Source organism: Mandrillus leucophaeus, unplaced genomic scaffold, assembly GCF_000951045.1.
Source record: "Mandrillus leucophaeus isolate KB7577 unplaced genomic scaffold, Mleu.le_1.0 Scaffold236, whole genome shotgun sequence".
Lineage (NCBI taxonomy): Eukaryota > Metazoa > Chordata > Mammalia > Primates > Cercopithecidae > Mandrillus > Mandrillus leucophaeus.
In genome coordinates, this window is record NW_012102432.1 from 2,855,334 (window position 1) to 2,877,704 (window position 22,371).

The window sequence follows — 22,371 nt, forward strand, 5'->3', positions numbered from 1 at the left end:
TTATCCCGGTCAACATAAGGCAAGCTTACATACCCCTTCTACTACCACAGCTGGTGCTCTCTTGAAAGTGCCACCTCCTGGCTGGAGGGCCAACGAACTCAAGCAACTGATAACAGAACAATCCTGCTCCAAAGAGGGAGAAAACAACAGCCAATTCCATTGCCTGCAACATCCTGGCTAACCAGAGATTCTGAGTCTGAGCAGGTGACAACTTCCCTGCTAGCATAACCACCATTTGAGAAAACCAGCACACTAAACAAAACTATAACCAAGGACTCCCACAGAGTCCACTTCATTCCCCTGCCACCTCCACCGGAGCAGGTGCTGGTATTCATGGCTGGGAGTCCTGAAGATGGATCACATCACAGGACTCTTTGCAGACATTCTCCAGCACCAGACCAGAGCCTAGTAGCCCCAGTGGATGGCTAGACACAGAAGGAAAATAACAATGATTGCCGTCTGGCTCTCAGGAAGCCCCATCCCTAGGGGAAATGGAAGAGCACATCAAGGGATCACATCAAGGGATCACCCCATGGGAAAAAAAGAATATGGACAGCAGCCCTTGAGTTTCAGATCTTTCCACTGAAACAGTCTACCCAAATGAGAAGGAACCAGAAAAGTAATTCTGGTAATATTACAAAACAAGGTTCAATAACACTACCAAAAGACACACTAGCTCTCCAGCAGTGGATAGAGAAGAAATATCTTAATTTCCAGATAAAGAATTCAGAAGGTTGATTATTAAGCTACTCAAGAAGGTACCAGAGAAAGGTGAAAACCAACTTAAAGAGATTTTTTAAAAATACAGGATATGAATCAAAAAAACTTCAAAGAAATATATATCATAAAGAAAAGAAAATCACAACTTCTAGAAATGAAAGATAGATAAATACAAAATACACTGGAAAGTTTCAACAATAGAATTCAGCTGGGCGCTGTGGCTCACAACTGTAATCCCAACACTTTGGGAGGCCAAGGCGGGCAGATCACCTGAGGTCAGGAGTTCGAGACCAGCCTGACCAACATGGAGAAACCCCGTCTCCACTAAAAATACAAAATTAGCTGGGCATTGTGGTATCTGCCTGTAATCTCAGCTATTCAGGAAGCTGAGGCAGGAGAATTGCTTGAACCCGGGAGGCAGAAGTTGCAGTCAGCTGAGATCGCAGCATTGCACTCCAGCCTGGGCAACAAGAGCAAAACTCTTTCTCAAAAACAAAAAATTAAATTAAATTAAATTAAATTAAACAATGATTTAAACTATATCTTTTCTTTTTGGGGACAGACCCAGGCTGGAGTGCAGTGGTTCTTGGTTCCCAGGTTCAAGCAGTTCTCTTGTCTCAGCCTCCTGAGTAGCTGGGATTACAGGCGTGCAGCACCGAGCTCAGCTAGTTTTTTTGTATTTTTAGTAGAGACGGGGTTTCACCATGTTGGCCAGGCTGGTCTCGAACTCCTGACCTCAAGTGATCTGCTTCAGTCTCCCAAAGTGCTGGGATTACAGGCGTGAGCCACTGCGCCAGGCTATCATTCTAATCATAAGTGAGGGATAAGATTTTTAAGAGATAAAAGAGTAGGTGGATTGGCATCACTACAGGCTGAGGTACCAGTGGGAATGCAGAAATGGGACTTATAATTTTGTAATTTATAGTTTATTTGTAATAAGAGGAAATCAGACAACTGGAGCAGGGAAGGGGGCAGCATTGGTCAGCATTAATCAACAAACTTGGATGAGTAGAGTAGGCCAACTTAGAAAAATTGTTTTTTTGTTATTGTTGTTTGTTTGTTTGTTTTTCTGAGATGGGGGTCTCACTTTCTCACCCAGGCTGGAGTGCAGTGATGCAATCATAACTCACTGCAGCCTCCAACTCCTTGTCCCAAGAGATGCTCCTGCTTCAGCCTCCTGAATAGCTGGGACTATAAACCTGCACCACCATGCCCAACTAATTTTTAAAATTTTTTGTGTAAAGATGAAGTCTCACCATCTTGCCCAGGCTAAGACAGCTCTCAAATACAGAATGTTAGATTTATGCTCAAAGTTGATTATCTTCTCTATGTGTGTATTATACTTGAGTTAATGTAGTTATTATATAAACTTAAAGAAATGCAAGCATTATAGAACAAGAACAATCAAAAAATTGAACTTTGTACCAACGTACTCTATGATAACATGCTCTGACCTGAGAAAAGGATCGCAGAATGTTTCATGTTTTAGCTCTATCAAGATGTCATTTCTCTTATAGCTTCTGAAGCTATAAAACTGGGTCTTCTCTACAGATTCTCTTTTAGAACAAACTTTCCCCTTCCAAAGTCTTGAAATCCACTTTAATGCTCCCTTATACTCTTTTTATTAAAGGAATATCTTAATTAAATCCTCATTCAGTTAGTGAAAAAAGTCATTCATAGTTTCTTCCAAATCCTTAATGAGTCTACAGATTAGGGCATTAAGGATTACTCCTCTCAACAAATGACATTTCAGTTGAGCTGGCATTAGCTTAATCTTCTTGGTTATTTCACATTGTTAATACTATCCATTAAACATCTTTAAATTACTAAAATCCAGTCTATTATTAAAGAAGAAAAAAATCATTTTTATGACTATGTACCTGAGAATTCTCAGTAGTGAAGGTATTTTCCCAACTCTTCAGTCCAGCTTTTGAGCCTGCAATAACTACCCCTGTGTCTGGCTTACCCATCTTATTTTTCCTTTTCTTCCAGGTGGTCCCAAAGAAACATCAAGTTAATCTTCATCCTGTCCTGGGAGTACAATCAGCTGGCTCCTCCACCTATACCTGCTAAAAATTCTGGCCCATGGTAAGTTGAATAAATAGTTGCTGAATTAAAGTAAGTCTCATCTTTCTATCCTCTGCCAATTCACATTACTCATACTTATCAAAGATTGGCTGACATTTCTCACAGAATGAGTTCAATGAATAAATAGCTCTGGAATCACTGTCCTTCTTAATAGGTCCTCAGCATTGATTTTATCCACCTTTTAAAGTGCATTTCAGGATGCATTATCCAATAATCAGTATTAGGACAAATGAAAATACATAGAGAAATAGTTAACTTAGATTTCTTCCTCACATCTCTTCAAATATAAATTTCAGATAGACTAAAATGTTAAATTACAAAAAAAAATCTAAGTCTAGAAGAAAATACTAGTGAGTTTTATATAACATTTTGGATAAAGATTTGCTATAGCAAAGGCAATTTAACAGACTTGATTACATAAGTTTTTTAATTGCTTTAAAAAAAGAACAGCAAAAATAAACACTTGTAAATTTAAGTTATGAAAAATATTTGCAATGAGATAAAATGTTAATTTCCTTGAGTAACAAAAAATATCTTACAAATTAGTAATAAAACAAGAGTTTTAAAACCCCAATCAAAAAATGGCTAAAGTACATTAACAGGCAAAACACAGAAAAGGGAATAAAAATGTTTCATAGGCACATGGCAAATTGTCCCACCTCACTAGTAATCAAAGCAAACTGAAACAAAAAGATGCTATGCAGTATAGGCATTGTGGAGAGGCCACAAATAACCAAAACTTGTGTTTGGTACCCAGTGTGGGTTCAGGAAGCAGACTCTCTCATACATTGCTGGTGAATATAAAAAGCCCTTCTGCAGAGCATTTTCAAGATGCTCTTCACCTCTAGAAGCTTATCCTAAGGAGTTAATTCCTGTGGCCAAAAATTTACCTAAAGAATTATTCACGTCATCATTTCACACAATACTGAAAGCATTGGGAATAATCTAAACATTCAACAGTTGGGAGTCGATTAATACATGATCATGTAACTTAACAACGATGTAGTCATTGTAAACAATGCAGTAAAATATTTAAAGGGTTAGAAAGCTGTTTACTGTAAAATGAAAAGAGCAGATGCCCAGATTTAAAATGTTTATTTCTGAGTAGGATTGGGTATAATTTGCATTTTCTCATTTTTATTTATCAGAATTAGCAGTATTTAAAGGAAAAAATCTTTTTGTAGTGAGCATGTGTAAGGAACTCCCAAGAGTAGGACTTTTGGGGCAGAAGTTGAGTTTAGACAATATTATGGATTTCAACCTCCAGGCATTTAGAGCATGTATTATTCTTTCATTTTGGGATATCTAAAAGGCAGACCTTCAAAGCGCTCTTTCTTGGTCATATGGAAACTATTATTATTATAAGATAACTTTTTTACTTTCATAAATCCTCAAAAAAATCAGTATTAATAATTTCTGGAGCTTCTAAGGTACACAAATGACCAAAGGTTTACCTCTTAAGCTGTAAATTTTTATACCACATGATAGCTATTTTAGATGAACATCTCTAATATTTTATGCACTTCCATGATGACTTCAGTAATGCTTGTTGAATGTGATCGAGACTCTTCCAGATAGCTCAAGATTATGGCTGTGCACGTCATATCTGATTCTATGATATGCCAGTGCTCTCAGGGCTACTAAGATACATGACTCTAAATGGCCTCAGTCATGGTGCTTTCTAGTTTCAATGGTAAAATTTTATGTTATTTGTGTTTCTTCCCTGGCTTTCAGCTGTTATTTCTTTTTTATTTTTATTTATTTATTGTTTCCTTTTTCGAGATCGAGTCTTGCTCTGTTGCCCAGGCTGGAGTGCAGGGGCACGATCTTGGCTCACTGCAACCTCCACCTTCCAGGTTCAAGCAAGAGCCTCCTGCCTCAGCCTCCCGAGTAGTAGCTGGGACTGCAGGCATGTGCCACCACACCCAGCTAATTTTTTTTTTTTTTTTGTATTTTTAGAAGAGACTAGGATTTACCGTATTAGCCAGGATGGTCTCGATCTCCAGACCTTGTGACCCACCCACCTGGGCCTCCCAAAGTGCTGGGATTACAGGAGTGAGCCACCGCGCTTGGCCCTGTTATTTCTTGATGTTGTCTATATGCTAATGTGGGTTAGCCTCTTAACCCAAATTCTTCATTGAGACTTCTAGTATGTGGTGAGATTGAAAACTACATGACCAAATCAACAAGAATTTTGTGTAAAATGAGAATAAACAGTCTCTAAGGGAAGTTTGAGGTGTTTTCTTAAGAATAAAGTGTATACATTATGTTAAGTGAAATAAGCCAGGCACAGAAAATAAAACACCACATGTTCTCACTCATATGCAGAAGCTTAAAAAAGTTGATCTCATAGAAGAAAAAAGTAGAAGAGGATGTTAGAGGCTGGGGAGGGTTATGGGGAAGCAGGGGAATGGGAGAAATTTGTTCAAGGGTACAAAATTTACCACCAGATAGGAGGAATAAGTTCTAGAGTTCTATAGCACTGTTAAGGTCACTACAGCTAAAAATAATATGTATTTTCAAATAGTTAGAAGAGAGGATATTAAATGTTCCCAACACAAAGAAATGACAAATGTTTGAGATAATGATATGCTAATTAGCCTGAACTCATCCTTACACATTGTACGGATTGAGACATCACTATGTACCCCATAAATATGTACAGTTACTATGTGTCAAGTTAAAAAATAAATAATAAAAAAGGTATAACAAAAAAAGAATGAAGTGTGTAGGCTTAATGCAGCCATTTTGTGACACTTATTTGATGCTGCATATCCTTTATTTTAGGAGATACAATTGCTGTATAATTCAGTTCCACAAAGACAATGTGTTACTGCATTTATTAGGCTTGAAATTTTCAAGAATAGTTTATTTAATAAATTATAAATATAGACATTAATAGTTTCAGATCTTTTATAAAAATGTTACAAACAGATATGATACCAAGGTGTTGTCATACTGACCACTTACGTCATGGTGTTCCTGTTTGAATCAAGCAAAAAAATGATTGATTCAGATAGGAACACCATGACATAAGTGGTCAGTCACTTCTTTTTGTATAAACTCAACTGCAGCAAAGCTGACCTATGGTTTTGAAAGTCAAGATAGTGACTACCATTGGGGTCAATCACTGGTACACAGTATCTCTGGGTCACAGTTACTATTTTTTCTTGATCTGCATTTGGTTTACTAGATGCTTTTACTTTCTGAAAAGTCACTGACTACACACTTATGATTTGGGTAGTTCTCTCAATGTACCTTACTCGTCAAAAGAGTTTTTACACAATTTACATAATTTTACACAATTTACACAAAAATTAAGTCCTTTCAAATATAAAAATCCAGCAATTCCCCTCCTCAGTATCTACCCACAGGAAAAGAAGTCATTAAAAGTAAAAGATATTTGCACATTGATGTTTATAGTAGCACAATTTGCAATTGCAAAAGTATGGAATCAGCCCAAATGTCCTTCAATCAACAAGTGGATAAAGAAAATTTGATACTTGTATACCATGGAATACTCAACCATAGAAAGGAACAAATTAATGGCATTTGCAGCAACCTGGTTGGAATTAAAGACCATTATTCTAAGTGAACTAACTCAGGAATGGAAAACCACACATCGTATGCTCTCACTCATAAGTGTGAGCTAAGCTATCAGGATGCAAAGGCATAAGAATGATACAGTGAACTTTGGGGACTCACGGGGAAGGTTAGGAAGGGGTTGTGTGATAAAAGACTACACATAGGGTACAGTGTACACTGCTCAGGTGATGGGTGTACCAAAATATCAGAAATCACCACTAAAGAACTTATTAATGTAGCCAAACTCAACTTGTTCCCCAAAAACCTATTGAAATTTTTTTTTTTAAAAAGGAACTGTACAGTGGAATTTTGTCTTTGGGCTATAAATGGTTAACAATTCTTGTTTTTGTTTGTGTGTTTGTTTGTTTTTGAGATGGAGTCTCACTCAGCCGCCCAGCCTGGAGTACAGTGGTGTGATCTTGGCTCACTGCAACCACCATCTCCCGGGTTCAAGCAATTCTCCCATCTCAGCCTCCAGAGTAGCTGGGATTACAGGCACCCTCCATCATGCCCAGCTAATTTTTGTACTTTAGTAGAGAGAGAGTTTCACCATGTTGGCCAGGCTGGTCTTGAACTCCTGACCTCAGGTGATCTGCCCACCTGGGTCTCCCAAAGTGCTAGGATTATAGGCATGAGCCACCGCGCCCGGCCTTATTTGCTTCTCAGCAACAAATGTTCTTCTTTGGTGAATTTGGACTATATGTTACTACTTCTTTACTCTAACAAAGTACACTTTCTCCCATGGTGGAACACAACAAAAAGTCTAAGGTCTATAGTTGGCCTCAAAGGCAATTAGAATTTTATTGGAAATTGATATTTGATTGTTTCGATCAATGTTTTTCATATTCTTATTTTGAAGTGATGATTTGTCGCTCTCCTGCTACACTTAGTCAAAGGAATGTAGGGAGGATCAAATAAAATAATGTTTGTAAAAGTATTTTAAGTGCCAGACTAATAGGTACCATCACTGCTATCATCACCATGATCATCATTACCATCATCAGCAGCATCCTTGTATTTACCCTAGACTAGAAAAGATGAGCTTGACATATTTGTCATTCCTTGTGGTTATTTTGTTTATTTCTTATATCATGAACACTAGACTGCCTCCTGAGCTAGAAATTCTCACATCAGGGAGAGCCAGTATGTGGCAGGATTGCCTGGGTGCCATCCACACTGAAGGAAAATCATGAATCAATCACAGTAATCTTTTACAGCTGAGCATGGCATTTGCGTCAGAATTCTTCTCAATACTGCATTTTAATCGTTTAAATTTGATATGTGAGAGCAAACCTATTTCCCATCCTGACCTAGGCTCTAAGGCTATTTCTGTAGAGGTAAAATTACAGATTTATAGCATTAGAAGATGAGAAGGGCTGTAAAGATTTATGAAGTTCAGGGTTTATTAAGTGTGGTCCTTCAGCCACCTGCAGCAGCATCTGTGAATTTCTCGAAAATGTAAATTCTTACCCTCACACCCCAAACTACTGAATCAGACACTCCAAAGTTGGGATTCTAGAATCAAGGTTTTAACAAATTCTCCTGTGATTCTGGGAGTTATAAAGTATGAGAACCACTGCTGCAGTCCATTCCCCTCAGTTCTTGCTCATAAAGAATCTCAGGTGTCCAGGTGTCAAGCAATTTTCCCAAGCCTATCCATGGAATTAGTTGCCTAACAGAAACAATAACCAACTTTCCAATTCCCAGGTGATATATTGGTCAGTAAGTTTAAAAATGCAACAAAAAAGTCCCTCAAATTTCTACCTCCTTAAATTTCTAATTGGAAATGCTTGTCATTGCCTGGCATCTTTTGGGGACTACCTCCCAACATGTTAGTCTCTATGGTTCAGGTGTAGAACCTTGGATGGGCTCAAGATCTCATTTAGCCAGAGAATCTCTCAATCCCCTCATTCCTGCCAAGAACGCAGACACTAGAGGTCACACGTACCTGAAATTTTCAGTCTTCATTGTCACCTTATGAAAAAAATCCTGACTGAAAATAAAGTCAGTACAGAGAAAAGTGAGACTGAGAGATGGACAGAAAAAAGTGATAGTTTTCATGACACTGTTTCAACCTCAACTCTGGTCTAGCTCAGCCTGGAAGATACAGTGAATTGGTCTGTTACGTAAATGGCCTCCTCTTCTCTTGTGTTTACTAATTCTTTTGCAAGGGCATTATTTTTAACACCTGTAGTTTAATCACCAGAGAGGGTGGGCTATGCAGGACAAGGTTCTCCACCGAGTTTCTTTCCAACAGGGTCCCTTCAAGAACGCCAAATGCTGCTTTAACTCTGATGCTAGTTCCCCTAGAACACTGACAGGACTAGAAACTTGTAATAGTCTCCATTTCTGCTAATATATTACATAGCATATTCAGAACAGAGTCCCTGGACAGCCATACCACACTTCATTTTACAATAATGAGAGGCAGAGATCTCTTCTTTGGTGCACTGAGAAATATTAACCAGGAACTAAACAATTCACAGAGGCCAGTCCTTTGTCAAGATCAATCTCCCCCAGCTGTGTCAAGGCCCTTAATACATTCTTCTCACGAAAATCTTGCCCGACGGAAAGTAAGATGGAATGCTTCTTCTACCACCATGCTCCTGCTCCGTCTCCTCCAGTTTTCTCTATGCCCCCACCACCTGTGGTTTGTGGACACATTTCTTAGCAGAGTTATCTTCCTTCCTCCACCTCCCCTCAACCCAGAGCTCTCTAGATGACACCTCCACCACTGCACTGCCATGGTTTCTCTCCAAAGCTCCAGTTCCTTAGTTTCTGTCCTTATTCTTCTCACAGTTTCCTGTCCTGATCTCCCCTTTCTCCTGCTTCTCATCTAACTTGTTCATGATATGTTGCTCTTCACGTGGGTTCTTTTCTCAGTCACTGCTTCTCCCTCCCTAGGTTTTTTCTGAATGATCTTTTCTTTCCTCTGATTTCAAGTACCACCAAATCTATGGATCCATCCTAAACCTCTTCCTCTTCCTTCAGCTCAGATTTAATGTAAATGATGAAGATATCCACAGTATCTTAAATTCAGCATATCTAACCCCTAAAAATGCTCATTACCTCCCACACCTGCCCATTGCTGTCTGCACGATCTCACTGGTCAGCATCACCATTCACCCTTCACCTTAGCTTCACACTTGACCTTCATCTTTGACTCCTCCTCCACCACTTCCCACGCAGCCAACCCTCAAGCACTGCCTTATCTTTCTTCCTATTTAGTTATTGAATCCTAGTTTAGATGCTTATCATTTCTTACGTCAATTATTGCAGTTGCCTTTTAATTGGTTCTCCTGCCTTTAACCCCTCCCTGCTTATAGCCACCAAATTAATCCCATGTGAAATAAAAATCTGTGTTGCCATCTTGCTTCCGTATGTCCGGGGGCTCTCTAAGTCTGCAGGAAGAGAACAAACTCCTTAGCATGGTGCAGGGGCACACAAGCTCCTTGCCTAGCACTTGTGCACTCCAGAAAAATTAAATTAATTCTGTTTCTCTCTCCTACTGAGCTGTCTCTCTGTCTTTGTCCATGTTCTCTCCACTGTCTGTAAGCACTTCCTGTATCTTCACTTACTATTCCACTCTTACCTGCTAGGTATCAGCTGAGGCCTGACCTTGCCCAGGATGCCATTCCTGACTCCACATGGCTAGACTGGATTCCTCCTCTGAGATTTTATTAGCTTGGTACATGTCTCTTTTTCCAAATATTTTTAAGAAATCATTTCTTTGTAAGTCCGCCTCTGCTTTGAACTGTGACCTTCCTGAGAACAGGAACTGCATCTATTTACCTTTGTGACTGACTGGAAGTAACAGCTTAGTGACTGCTTCCTAAATGGATGAATCAGAGGGCTGGTGAGGTTTATAATGCATGGGAGTCCGAAAACACCATTTATCGAAAGTACACCAAAGATAAACCCATTTAAATGGAACTATTTTAAATGGGCCATACTGAGCCTGCCATCAGAATCACCAGAGTGTCATTAGCCCTAATTATCTTCCTGAATTTAATTGATACTTAACAAGGTAGAGCATTAGAGGAGATATTTATTCCTCTAATATTCATATCATAACATAATGCACTCTTGCAAATTCAAAATTACAGCTTTGTGACCTGAGGAGGTAAAATATAGTTTGCCTAGAGAAAAAGTGTCCTTCAAGCATACCCGGAGTGTTAAGAAAACATGAATTAAGAAACTTCTTGACAAAATGCAAATATCCTTTTCCATCCATCTGTTCTATCTAATATTCTTTAATACATGAAAACTGTAAAAATTAATAAAAGATGCTATAAATGTTACTGCTGAAGAGAGTCCTACAGGATGAAAGAGGTGCATTTCAGCCTCATTAATCACCACACTGCGAAGGCATTGGGAAAAGATTCATCCCTCATTTGTCAGGTGATAATTAAAATGATCACACAACATGAACAGAAAGAAAAAGTTCCTCAAGGGCCACTGTGTGGGCAGGTGACACCAATCTCGCCCTAATTCATTATCTATAGTGAGCCGAAATAAGGAACTCTTTTGTTTAGGGCCAATGAACAGGCTGGTAAGGTCTAATTTTCAGAGATCCGAATTAGAGAGCTGGGGCAATGGAGAGTGATTTCATTTAAATGAGTGTACTAGAGCCACATAGGCCCACAGACAAGGGTTGGCCTCTTCATTCTTTCAACAACACTCTAACATTGAGTGGCCATTGGCTGTCTGCCAGGCATGCTGCATATACTATTTGATTTTCACTATAAACCTCTGAGGAGGGTACTGACACCACATTTCACAGACGAGGAAACTGAGACCCAGAAAGTGAATGATTTGTCTGAGGTCTTCAAGGAGCAGAGCCAAGATTGAAGCCCAGACAGTGGGCTCTACTCTTACACACACCAAAGTGTGGTTTGTACCAACAGCAGCAGCATCACCTGGAAGTGTGCATGAAGTGTAAATTCTTGGACTGTGCTCTAGATCTACGGAATCAGAAACTCTGGGAGTGGGGTCAGTACTTCGGGTGGTAACTAACCCTCCAGGGGCGTCTGCAGTGCTTAACGTTGATATCCATCACGTTCTTGTATAATACCAAGTTTTAGGGCAGGGCTTCTCAAACTTTAGCATGCGTACAAATCATCTGAAGGATTTGTTGAAATACAGCTCTGATTCAGTAGGTCTGGGGCAGAGCCTGAGAATCTGCTGGTAGTGCTTCTGGTAGTGCTGGTTTGTGGACTACACCTGGAGAAGTAAGGCCCTAGACTGACTGTAAGCACCTGGAAGCCAGGTTGGCTTTGTTCCTTGCTGTACTCCTGTTTAGAAGACTAGCTGACCCAAGTTTTATGTTGGATGAATACACCATGAGTCAGGATGTCTGCATGTCTGACGTATGGACTGCAGAATTGGTGTGAATATATTAATACTGCTAACTTGAAATGCATCTGCCTAACCTGTCAAAATTTCTAATCACAATGTGATCCATCACTGATACTCATGAACTACCATTGCCCATTGATGTGACAGATTTTTCATTGTTCTAATCTTTTGAGTGAATATGGCACTTTGAATTTGTCAAAGGGAAGTGAACAAATCATGTTTTGGAAAAGGGGGCAGGCTGTGGGAAGGAAGCCAGAGAGAATGAACCAAGGTTTGAGGAGTATTAAAAAGAGATGCCAAAGAACTAAAAACAGAATTACCATTCAACCCAGCAATCCCATTACTGGGTAAATACCCAAAAGAATATAAGTCATTCTACCACAAAGGCACATGCATGCATATGTTAGTCACAGCCCTATTCATAATAGCAAAGACATGGAATCAACCTAGATGTTCATCAACAGTGGACTGGGTGAAGAAAATGTGATAAATATACACTATGGAATAGTATACGGCTGTAAAAACAAGAATGAAATCATGTCCTTTGCAGCAACATGGATGCAAATGGAGGCCATAATTTTAAGCAAACTAACGTAGAAACAAAAAATCAAATACCTTACATTCTCACTTATAAGGAGGAGCTAAACGCTGAGTACACATAGACACAAAGAAAGGAATAATAGACAGCAGGCCCTACTTAAGGTTGGAGGGTAGAAGGAGGGCAAGGAACAAAAACCTACCTATTGAGTATTATGCTCACTACCTGGGTAATGAAATAATCTGTACACCAAACCCTAGCAACATACAGTTTACCCATGTAACAACACTGCACATGTACCCCTTGAGCCTAAAATAAAAGTTGAAAGGAAAAAAGCTTAGTTCTCATAACACAAAAAAAAATTAAATAAATAAAGGACACTAGGGAGATAGGTGATTTCCAGTTGGCTAAGTCTCTGAGCATTGCTCCACCTTCCATCCTACCTGGACTAAAATTTAGAAAGTCATAATTTAGGGTCAAAAAACAGAAAGAGTTGGAAAAGCAATGGACCTCCTTTTCTACTAAAGTGGCTCAAAACTGTTGGAAGAAGTTGAATCAAAGTTGATATAAATGTTATAAAAAAAACTTTAACAGAAAAAAAAAGTCACACAATAAACCCTGAATGAAGAGTTAATGAACGGATAAAGTGTTCAGAATGGCTAGACCATAATGACATGAGCATGAAAATGAGAAAAATCAAAAAGTAGATCGCTTTCTGGATCTCCTCCAGAAAGTGAAAAACACACTTTTCTAAATCCATGACAAATATCTGGGTCCTTCAAGGAATCAAATATTTTAAAATATTCTACAGGACACAAGACTATAGCTCTTCTTAAGTGAAACACTTGAGCAAGGTAGCTCTTGAAGTATCTGGGTTGACTGAACATTGATAAACACAGTACCTTGATTGTAATCACTGGGCTGCAGTGATTTATAAAAAATAATTCCAAAAATTGATTTTGGACACATTACAAAGCTCAAGAGCAGGACTTCAGCATGTTTCTCATTCTGCCAGAAATCCCCAGCAGAACTGAGAATAACGCTGAGCTGTATTAAAACGGTAGCATAAATATTACTTTGTTTGATTAAAATTTAAACAAATTGTAATGAACAGATACAATGGCTCTTTTAGACTTTATATTGACCACATTTAAAGATCAAATGGCCCAACAGGAGTACATGACTTTCAAGCATTCTCAAAATTAGTATTTTGACTAAGATCTTTTGAACTAATATTTATAGAATATTTATGTAACTGGGGCAACTTAATATTCTAAACAATGACAATTCTTCAAAGCATTGCTCTAAAAGGAGGAATTTATAGTACATACACTATTAGCATTTCATGCCTGACTCATACAGGATAAATTTTGACGTAAAAATCTGATGATCCCTAAAGAGAAGCCTTCGATATGATTATTATAATAACTCATTAATAAGTCTATGAAGGGCATAACCAAACTCCATGCACATACCATTTTTTAATGATTATGGTCAGAAGCAGTATTAATTACCTTTTAAAGCACAGAAATACAACTGGTAGACCAAAATAGAAGACTATCCCCTGCTTGCTAGCCCAGTGCCCATCACCTCTATATTACCTAGAATCACATCCACTTTGGGGTCCATTGGGAATAGAAAACACAGGTATGTATCCTGATTCAGAATAAACGAAGCTCCTTGATGTTACATTGTAATAGCTTTTCCAAAAGATATTCCAAACATCTTTTGCTTATTACAGATGCTCTGATATGCTGCCCAGCCACTGAGAGGGCTGCCAGACAGTTCTCAGATAACAGCTCCCATTGGAACCTCTGGCTGAAGAGAACCACTTTGCCCAAGTTTACTACCTTTTCCTAGGACAGCCAGCACACAGTGACTGAGTGCTGTGTGCATATAAAGGCCCCGACTGTTAAGTCCATCTGTAAATGCTCGTTCTGGCTTCAGAATGTCTGAGGCATCTCCGAAGACGACTGAATCCCAGCTTAACTTCTCCTACTGTCCAACTTTCTTCTGTGGTAGCTTCCCCAACAGGTGTTGACCCAAAGAGCACTCCCTAATAAATCTTTGGCATGTTAGTCACAGTATAGTCTGCTCCCCAGAGAACTCAAAATGAACAATTAGTAATCAAAGAACCAAACATGTAGCAATTACTAATCAAAGTTCTCCTTGAACAACTGTCTTTATGGAGAACTAGGGGCCATGGTAATAGGACTAAAGCTCCGGATCCTGGAACCATGCAAAGTGCATGATTGACCCAGAATGACCTTGAATTCTCACTGCCTAAAGATTGAGCTGTCTGGGATGGGCCCAACCACCTTGTCCCTGCAGGAGGTATTGTATTACCTATTTGGTGGTAGAGATGGGGGAGGGTAGGGAAGGCGGGAGTGTTTCGTACCCCAAGGCCCAAAATTCTCCAGATGTTGAGAAGCAGGTAATCCTAGACAAATGCTATAAACAAACAGCTGAAATCCCAAACCAGATGGCCTAGCACCAAATTGGACTGCTTAATTCCCCTGACAAGGCCACGTTCTCACACCTACCCTAGAAAAGGCAGGACAGCAGAGAGAGCAAGTTCTCTGCACTGGAACACAGGATCTCCCTCACAACCTCCCACATGTCCAAAGGATGCCTGGCTTCTTCAGGTCTCTCTGAGGGCGCATGGGAGGAAGGAAGCACGTGGCTTTTCTTCTCTCATTGATGCTGGCTGCATGTGGCTTTTCCTTTCCCTATTAAAGTCTGCCAGTAGTGTTGGAATTTATCTTGAATTTTTGTGGCTAATAAATGGACACCTGTATAGGGCCCTCCTTGCACAATACTGCTGACCACAAAGGAATGAACTCTGCTTAGTACCACTCATGGCTTTTCCAAGACATCAGAGAGGTTAATGGCTACCTGAAAAAAGTTGCTAGGAGAGCCATTAGTAGATTGACCAGGGCATCTGAATATCCCAGAACCAGAGAGCAGATAGCCTGAAGTGAGACGTTTTAAGTAGCTGAGCAGAGTTGACCATCCACTGTGAGCAAGAGCAGAATTGTCTTCAGTGACCCTGAGTGCTTCTTCAGCATGGCCAAGTCAACAAGCTAAAAGCATGGGGTGGTGGAGCCCCTATCCTTGATGAAGGAACTGTACCCCAGCTCAGCTCCCCAGGGACCACGGGCTTCCTCCCCATGACAGGAGGGCTATTCCTTAACCAAAGTTGTAGGACATTATGAAATTCATCTTGGACCCTGGCGTATGACAACTGGAGGCCCAAATAGGACCCAGGTTGCACCTCCGAAGGTCCTCTAGTATTTTCCACAAGAATAGCTTTGATTTATGTACAGCATTACCTTTTAAAACACATTCACATGGATTAATTCACTAAGACCTCAGTAGGTTCACATCAACCTACTGAACCTTTCAAGGGACGTATTAAGTAATCCATACATTTTCAGGAAGAAAAATTGGAACATAGGGTTGGATAAAGGACATTTTCCTTACTGATTTAAGAAAAAAAATTTTATAAAAGGCTAGAACTTGAATCACAGCTACTTGCACATGTAATAAATTATCTTTTTTTAAAAAGATAAGATTACATGCAGCTTGTACAGAAATTCCTGGAAATATGGTCAGCATAATTTAAGCACATGATCTAAGCCCTGAAGCTTACTTTAAAACTTCCTTTGATAAAAGCTCTGAAGAGAGAGAGATCAGATGTTCAGAGGCTTAGGTGAGAGGAGGTTGGAGAAAAGGAGTTAGAGCTAAGAGGAAGTGACTGATGGAAAAGAACGCAGAAGTCTATGATTAGGCAAGGCAGGATGCTCCATGTAGTCTGTACATTCAAAAGCAATTTTACAAATGTCCCCCAAATACACTGTATGATGTGGCCACCCAGGACAATTTGGCATCCCTGGAGCAATGTGGACTTGCTGTTTCTCTTCTGAAATGCCTGCCCTACTTCTGCTCCTCTGGGAAATAGGATACGTTTCAATAAAATAAGATCTATTCAATATATACATGCTTATCAGAGGCCCACTAGGTGCCAGATATTTGCTGGGGGCCAAATAGGAATAATCTGTAATGTAAGAAACATACCCACCAATTATTGCAGTGGAGTGTAATGGATGATTGAAATGGGTCTTAGTCTTGTACTTTGAAGAGCATGAGTAATGACTACTTGATCTGAGAATGTCATATTTTGCTATATACATAGTTGCCTATAACTGCCATCTACAGAGGGAGAGTCACTCCATCGAGTTAATCTGCCTATGAAATTAAGAAGGGACATGAGTTTTATCTATGCTGATTCGAAATGTCTCCAAACCATGCCCTTAATTTGGTATAGTAATAGTAATTTGTAATAATGTGTCACCAGAAAGCTAAGCAGCATTGCTTTTCTGAGTTACTTCTCATAGAATCCCAGATCCTTAGAAAGTAGAAAGAACCCTAGAGACTAACCATTCTACCCTCCATGTAGCCCAAAAACCTCTTCTCCAAAATCCTGATAGCTGGTCATACAAATAGGAGGGGGTTTCATCTGCTTCCTTTGTTTGCACCGATATGATCCACTTAAGCGCAAGCTTGGTATCACATTACACTCTTGGAAGTGGTGATCTGCAGGGTGCACTTCTGGGGCACAAAAATGCTTCTAAAAGCCCCATGTCACCCCTGTGTATGACATGCTCATAAAGCAGATGTTTCCTAGTTTTAATTTTTGTGAACTCTCTGATGGATTAAGCCAAACATCTTGCAGCTTTATTCATTATTGCTACAGTGGATAATTTGTGCCTGGGGTAACAGTAATTTGGAGTTATTAATGAAAATGAAAGATAATTTTTAAAAGTATCTAAAACTCTGGCTGAGACAAAAACATGGAGTACTCACATGAATTTAATCCAAGTTTCCTTTTTCCACTCCAAAGGATAAATATTACTTTGGTTGCAATAATTTTAAAAAAAGGATGTTGTCACACATGGTCTTGTATTGTGCATTCATTGAACATACCTGCAACCCTTCAATGGCCAGTTTAAGGATTGAAGGTGTCAGTTTGGAGGCTTGTTTGAAGGAAAAATTACTCCAGTCTATAATTAAAATGAAGCCATTTATCTGAAGCTCCGGATCTTCGATTAGGACTTCCAATGACAGCAAGATGGCACGAAGGATGTCTGTGAAGGAGTTCCTGCAGCCAGAGCAGAAAGGAGAGCTGTGTGTGAATATAAGCAGGTGATAGCACATTGCGTGCTACAGTACTGGCCTCCGCATGCCACTGCTCCATGAGTCCAGTCTGCAGGGTCACATTGGCATCCTGTACCCAAAGGGACTGAAAATACATTTGCTAAACTTCACAGCAATAATGCTTCAAGACTTGCAGGTTGGACACCTCCCTCGGATCTGCACCCCAAACTTAATGAGATGACCCTCCTCTGTGTTCCTGTGGCTTTCACCACAGCCCCAGTTGCATTTTGCTGAAATACATCCCTTACCCATCTCTCTCCCTCATAGAGCTCTGATGTCCTTGAGGGTAGGCATTGGGTCATAATCATAGTTGTTTCCCCAGTACCATGAATCATTGCTGAACAAATGAGGTGAGACCTCAATCAGAGGTGTTTATTTTGATGAAACCTCTTTTATTTCCTCTGTATTTAAAAAATCCTGCTAAGGGTGTAAAAATATTCATGCCATTGATGCTATTTTTTAGCTTCAATTCTTGGGTAGAGAAAAATAAAACAGGAAGAATAGCTTATTTTCAGTGAAGGTCTATAGAGTGTGATTTGGGAGGGAATTTGCTTTGAGTACATCAGTAACTATGACAACAGGCAGACCTGAATACAAACTACAGTGACAGCTCTCCAGTGCTGTGTGTATTCCTCCACATCACATGTGCCCATTCACCAGGTGATTTTTGTTTTAAATAATTTTCAGACATGAAGAAGTGATGGCAAATTCACTCTGTTTCTCTCAGTAAATTATCTGAGCTATAAATCTAAGATCTTAGAGGATCTCTAGATTCAGTGTTTTTCTTTGGTGAGCAGGAAAATATGAGCTTGGATGGCAAGTGATGGCAAAATCTGCTACTCCCTTCAAGTTTTCCTTAAAATCCGAAGCCAAGTCCTCTTGTGAAATTAGTGTGAAACAATCAGATTCTTAAGCATTCCAATCTGGTTCAAATGCCAATAACTCCAGATTAGAAATCAGGAAATCTGTGATAAAAATGTAAGCCAGGGCCGGGCGCGGTGGCTCACGCCTGTAATCCCAGCACTTTGGGAGGCCAAGGCGGGTGGATCACCTGTGGTCAGGAGATTGAGACCCGCCTGGCCAACAAGGTGAAACCCCGTCTCTACTAAACACACAAAAATTAGCTGGGCATGGTGGCAGGTGCCTGTAATCCCAGCTACTTGGGAGGCTGAGGCAGGAGAATCGCTTGAACCCAGGAGATGGAGGTTGCAGTGAGCTGAGATCATGCCATTGCACTCCAGTATGGGAGTTGCAGCGAGACTCTGTCTCAAAAAAAAAAAAAAAAAAGTATGCCAGTAAGAATATATTGAATGCCTGGTATAAACTCAGTGTTATGCCTCATGCTTAAAGTTATAAATTAGAACATCCTATTTCTACTTTCAAAGAACTCTTAATTTAGTTGGGGTGGGGTGGTAGATTAGCAATATGAAAGGAATAAATACAATTTGAGTAGTCAGGGAAGAGTTTATGGAGGGATGAAGGCTTGAGATAATCTTGAAGAATGGATAGGAATTTTATGGATAATTGGGAAAAGGGGGAGCAAAACTTTTTCAGGAGAGAGAAGTGACACAGATGAAAAATAAAGATATTAGCCCATGCTGTTTCTGTATAGTTCTTCTCACTATAAATCATTTCCTTATATTAAGCCACAATTTTCCTCCTTCAATCCACCCAGTGGGGGTAGTTCTGCCATACGGAAAAAACCTTCAAGTCTCCCCACACCACACACTTTCAACTATCTAAGCATGGTGGTCATGATACCCTACATAATCTCTAGACTTAAAAAAAAGTTGTAATTTTAACCATTTCTCATAGAAAATTGTTCTCAATACTCTTTTTGTCATTATGGTTTCCTTTCAGATATATTCCCTTTTCATTTCTAGAGATGTCCCATTCCTGTTGTTGTGGAACAGGTTTTCACTGGGACTTTGTATGCTTTTGTTTTTCCTTTCACGTCAAAACAATTATTCAAAGATCCAAGTCTTTTTCAGAGATACAGCTTTGTTTTGGAAGCAAACATTGATTTAAGAGGATCAAGGGAGCAAAGATTATGAGTTTAGGCAATTCCAAATGGAAATGCCCAATTGGTAAACTGGAAATGAGCATTAGGGCATCAGGGAGTCTGAGCCTACATAAGCTTTCTTAGGAAGAGCGTAAACACAGAGAAAGTCAGGATGGAAAGGTTAAGCCTAAGGTAAAGCCTACATACAGTACTGCGGTTAAAGGTAGAAGAATTAAATAATAAAAGGTGAGAGGATCAAGGGTGTGTTTAAAAAGAAAAAGAAGAAGAGAATGTTTCAAGAAGCAAGGGTATGATAGATTGCATTACTGTGTTACTGATACCAATTCTTCACTTATCCCTGCATCCACACACTAGCTATGGCCTCATTGAGGATACAGTGTATTTTTTGTCTCTTGTTCATGTGATTTGATTTGACAGTAAACATTATTAGTAACTTTAACCACTGGCACCATGACAGGATGCCAATTCCAAGTCTAGCTCTTAAGAGACTTCAGATGTTACCACTTTTCTCTTGCCCTTCTGCCATTGCCACAGTAAAAAATATGCCATAGCCAGCATGCTGAACTGTGAACAAGGGTGAAAAACACACAGACCAGTGATTCCCCAGCCAACTAGCAGGTTTTCATTAGAAGTAGTGCCACCTAGGTGAACCCAGCCTAGATAAACTGCAGCTACCCACAGGTGCATAAACAGCAATAAATGATTGCTTTCTTAAGCCACAGAGTTTTGAGATGGTTTGTTACATAGCAATAGCTATCCAACAGCAAAAGGTAGTTAACAAAGTCAAATGGAAAGGAAAGATCAAGGAGAATAGAAAGGAGACAGGACCATTGCATTTGACAACAAGTTCTCTTTGGGGGCTTGTGGGAGAGCACTTTTAGTTGAATGGTGAAGATAGAAATAATTAATTTTGAAGATCTTAAGCAAATTACTTAATCTCTATTTCATTTTACTCCTTTAACTACAAGCTGGCACATCTTTTCATCACATATCCACACTTATCCACTCCAAGAGAAAATACTGAGCTCTGCCTGGAAACCATTCTATGCATTTTGGAGACCAGAACCTTATTGCAGGACAGGCACTGGCAGTGAAGGAAATGTTATATTCCTGGGATGATCCCAGGAGAAAAGTAAAAGGATTATGGACTTCATTACAGTTTCCAAATGTTTGAATGCTTTACTTTTCCAGAGAAACTGGACAGGCAGGAAAGAGTTGCATGGACTGTGTCTCAAGTCATGAAGCTTCGCCAGTGTGGAGGAGTGTGAGCCTGCCTCTTAACTTAGCTGCAGTGATTACCTTGATTTTCTTAGTTCTTGGCTTCCTTGTATGAATTTCCTTATTGTTTTCCTCTTCACTTTTTACAACATCCTCTGACTTCTGGAATCCTAGCTTTTTAAAATTTAAAATGGCTATCAGACCAAATAATTTATGTAAATACTCCACCCTCAAACACGTGGAGCATAACTCCCCCTCCATAAGTGAGCCGAGCATCGTGGCTTCCTTCAAAGTGTACAATACAGAAAGAGGAAGAAAGGTTACTGTACAGTGGAGAAACGCTACCTCAGCCAGGTGATTCAGTTCAACCTAGCCAGGGATACATCATGTTGACTGTATTTATTCTTCCTAAGGTGATGAAAATGGCACTTGACCTCTATGATCTTCCTCCCAAATAAATATAACCCAAGAGTAATCACGAGAAAAACATTAGACAAATTCCAATTGAGGGACATTCTACAAAATACCTGACTGGTACTGCTCAAAATGGTCGAGTTTATCAAAAAACAATGAAAGTTTTAGAAACTGTCACAGCCAAGAGGAACCTAAAGAAACATAAAGACTAAAGGTAATGTAGGATCTTGGGTGGGATCCTGGGACAGGAAAAGAACATTAGGTAAAAACTTAATCCAAATAAAGTATGGGCATTAATGAATAATGTATTAATAATGGTTCATTAGTCATAACAGTAACACTGTCCTAATGTAAGGTGAAAATAATAGAGGAAATTAGAAGGCAGGACATAGGGGAAGTCTCTGTACTGTCTTCACAGTAATTGTGTAAATCCAAAATTGTAAATAATAAGTTTATTTTTTTAAAATAGATGCCTTCTAGAGTTTATAATCTACCATAATAAATCTTCATAAATATTCTAACAAGAATTCTAAGCAAACCAAAATGGACATAAGCAGTTCAGCTACTTTATGCAAATGGCAGAAATGAGAACAGAAGACATTTCTAGAGTTTCTTCATTCTACCAAATCATTTACATTTATATATGGTTTAACTCCAAAAACTCAGGGGGAAAATTTTTTTGATTTACTTTATTGCCTGCAATCACAATTCTATCAGAGTATTTTAGCACTTGTATCAAAATGAACTAACATGACAAATGGATATTTACATTTCTCCCACCCTTTTCTATAATTTGCATAGCATTTATACAGTCAGTTATGGATATTAGTTTTGAATTAATTATAAGTTCAAATGTGATAATGTATGTGAGAGGACTGTGTGAACTGCAAATTGCCAGTGAAATGTAAAGAACTCTACTAGCAGAAAATAAGAAACTTAAACTTTTTCCCCATAAAGGATTTTATACAAATTAGGACTTAGTAAATGTTTATCTACAGGGATTTCATCATTATACTGTGAGCAGTTAGAGATTATGAATAGTGAGTCATTTTTAGGTTCTACTGCTGTACATACGAGTTAAGCACCTGAGGCTTTAAAACCAGCCATCCCATTACTGGATATATACCCAAAGGATTATAAATCATGCTGCTATAAAGACACATGCACACGTATGTTCACTGCGGCACTATTCACAATAGCAAAGACTTGG

General features: G+C 39.2%; 1 protein-coding gene across 2 annotated transcripts in view; it reads right to left on the reverse strand.

Annotated features, from left to right (window-relative positions):
- Positions 1 to 22,371, reverse strand: part of CLVS1 (clavesin 1) — a 214,637-nt gene that overhangs the window by 104,592 nt on the left and 87,674 nt on the right. For both annotated transcript variants that reach the window (XM_011982160.1, XM_011982162.1), the window contains one exon: positions 17,276 to 17,450. In XM_011982160.1, the coding sequence (XP_011837550.1) occupies positions 17,276 to 17,450 (175 nt within the window). The remainder of the gene's footprint in view (positions 1 to 17,275; positions 17,451 to 22,371) is intronic.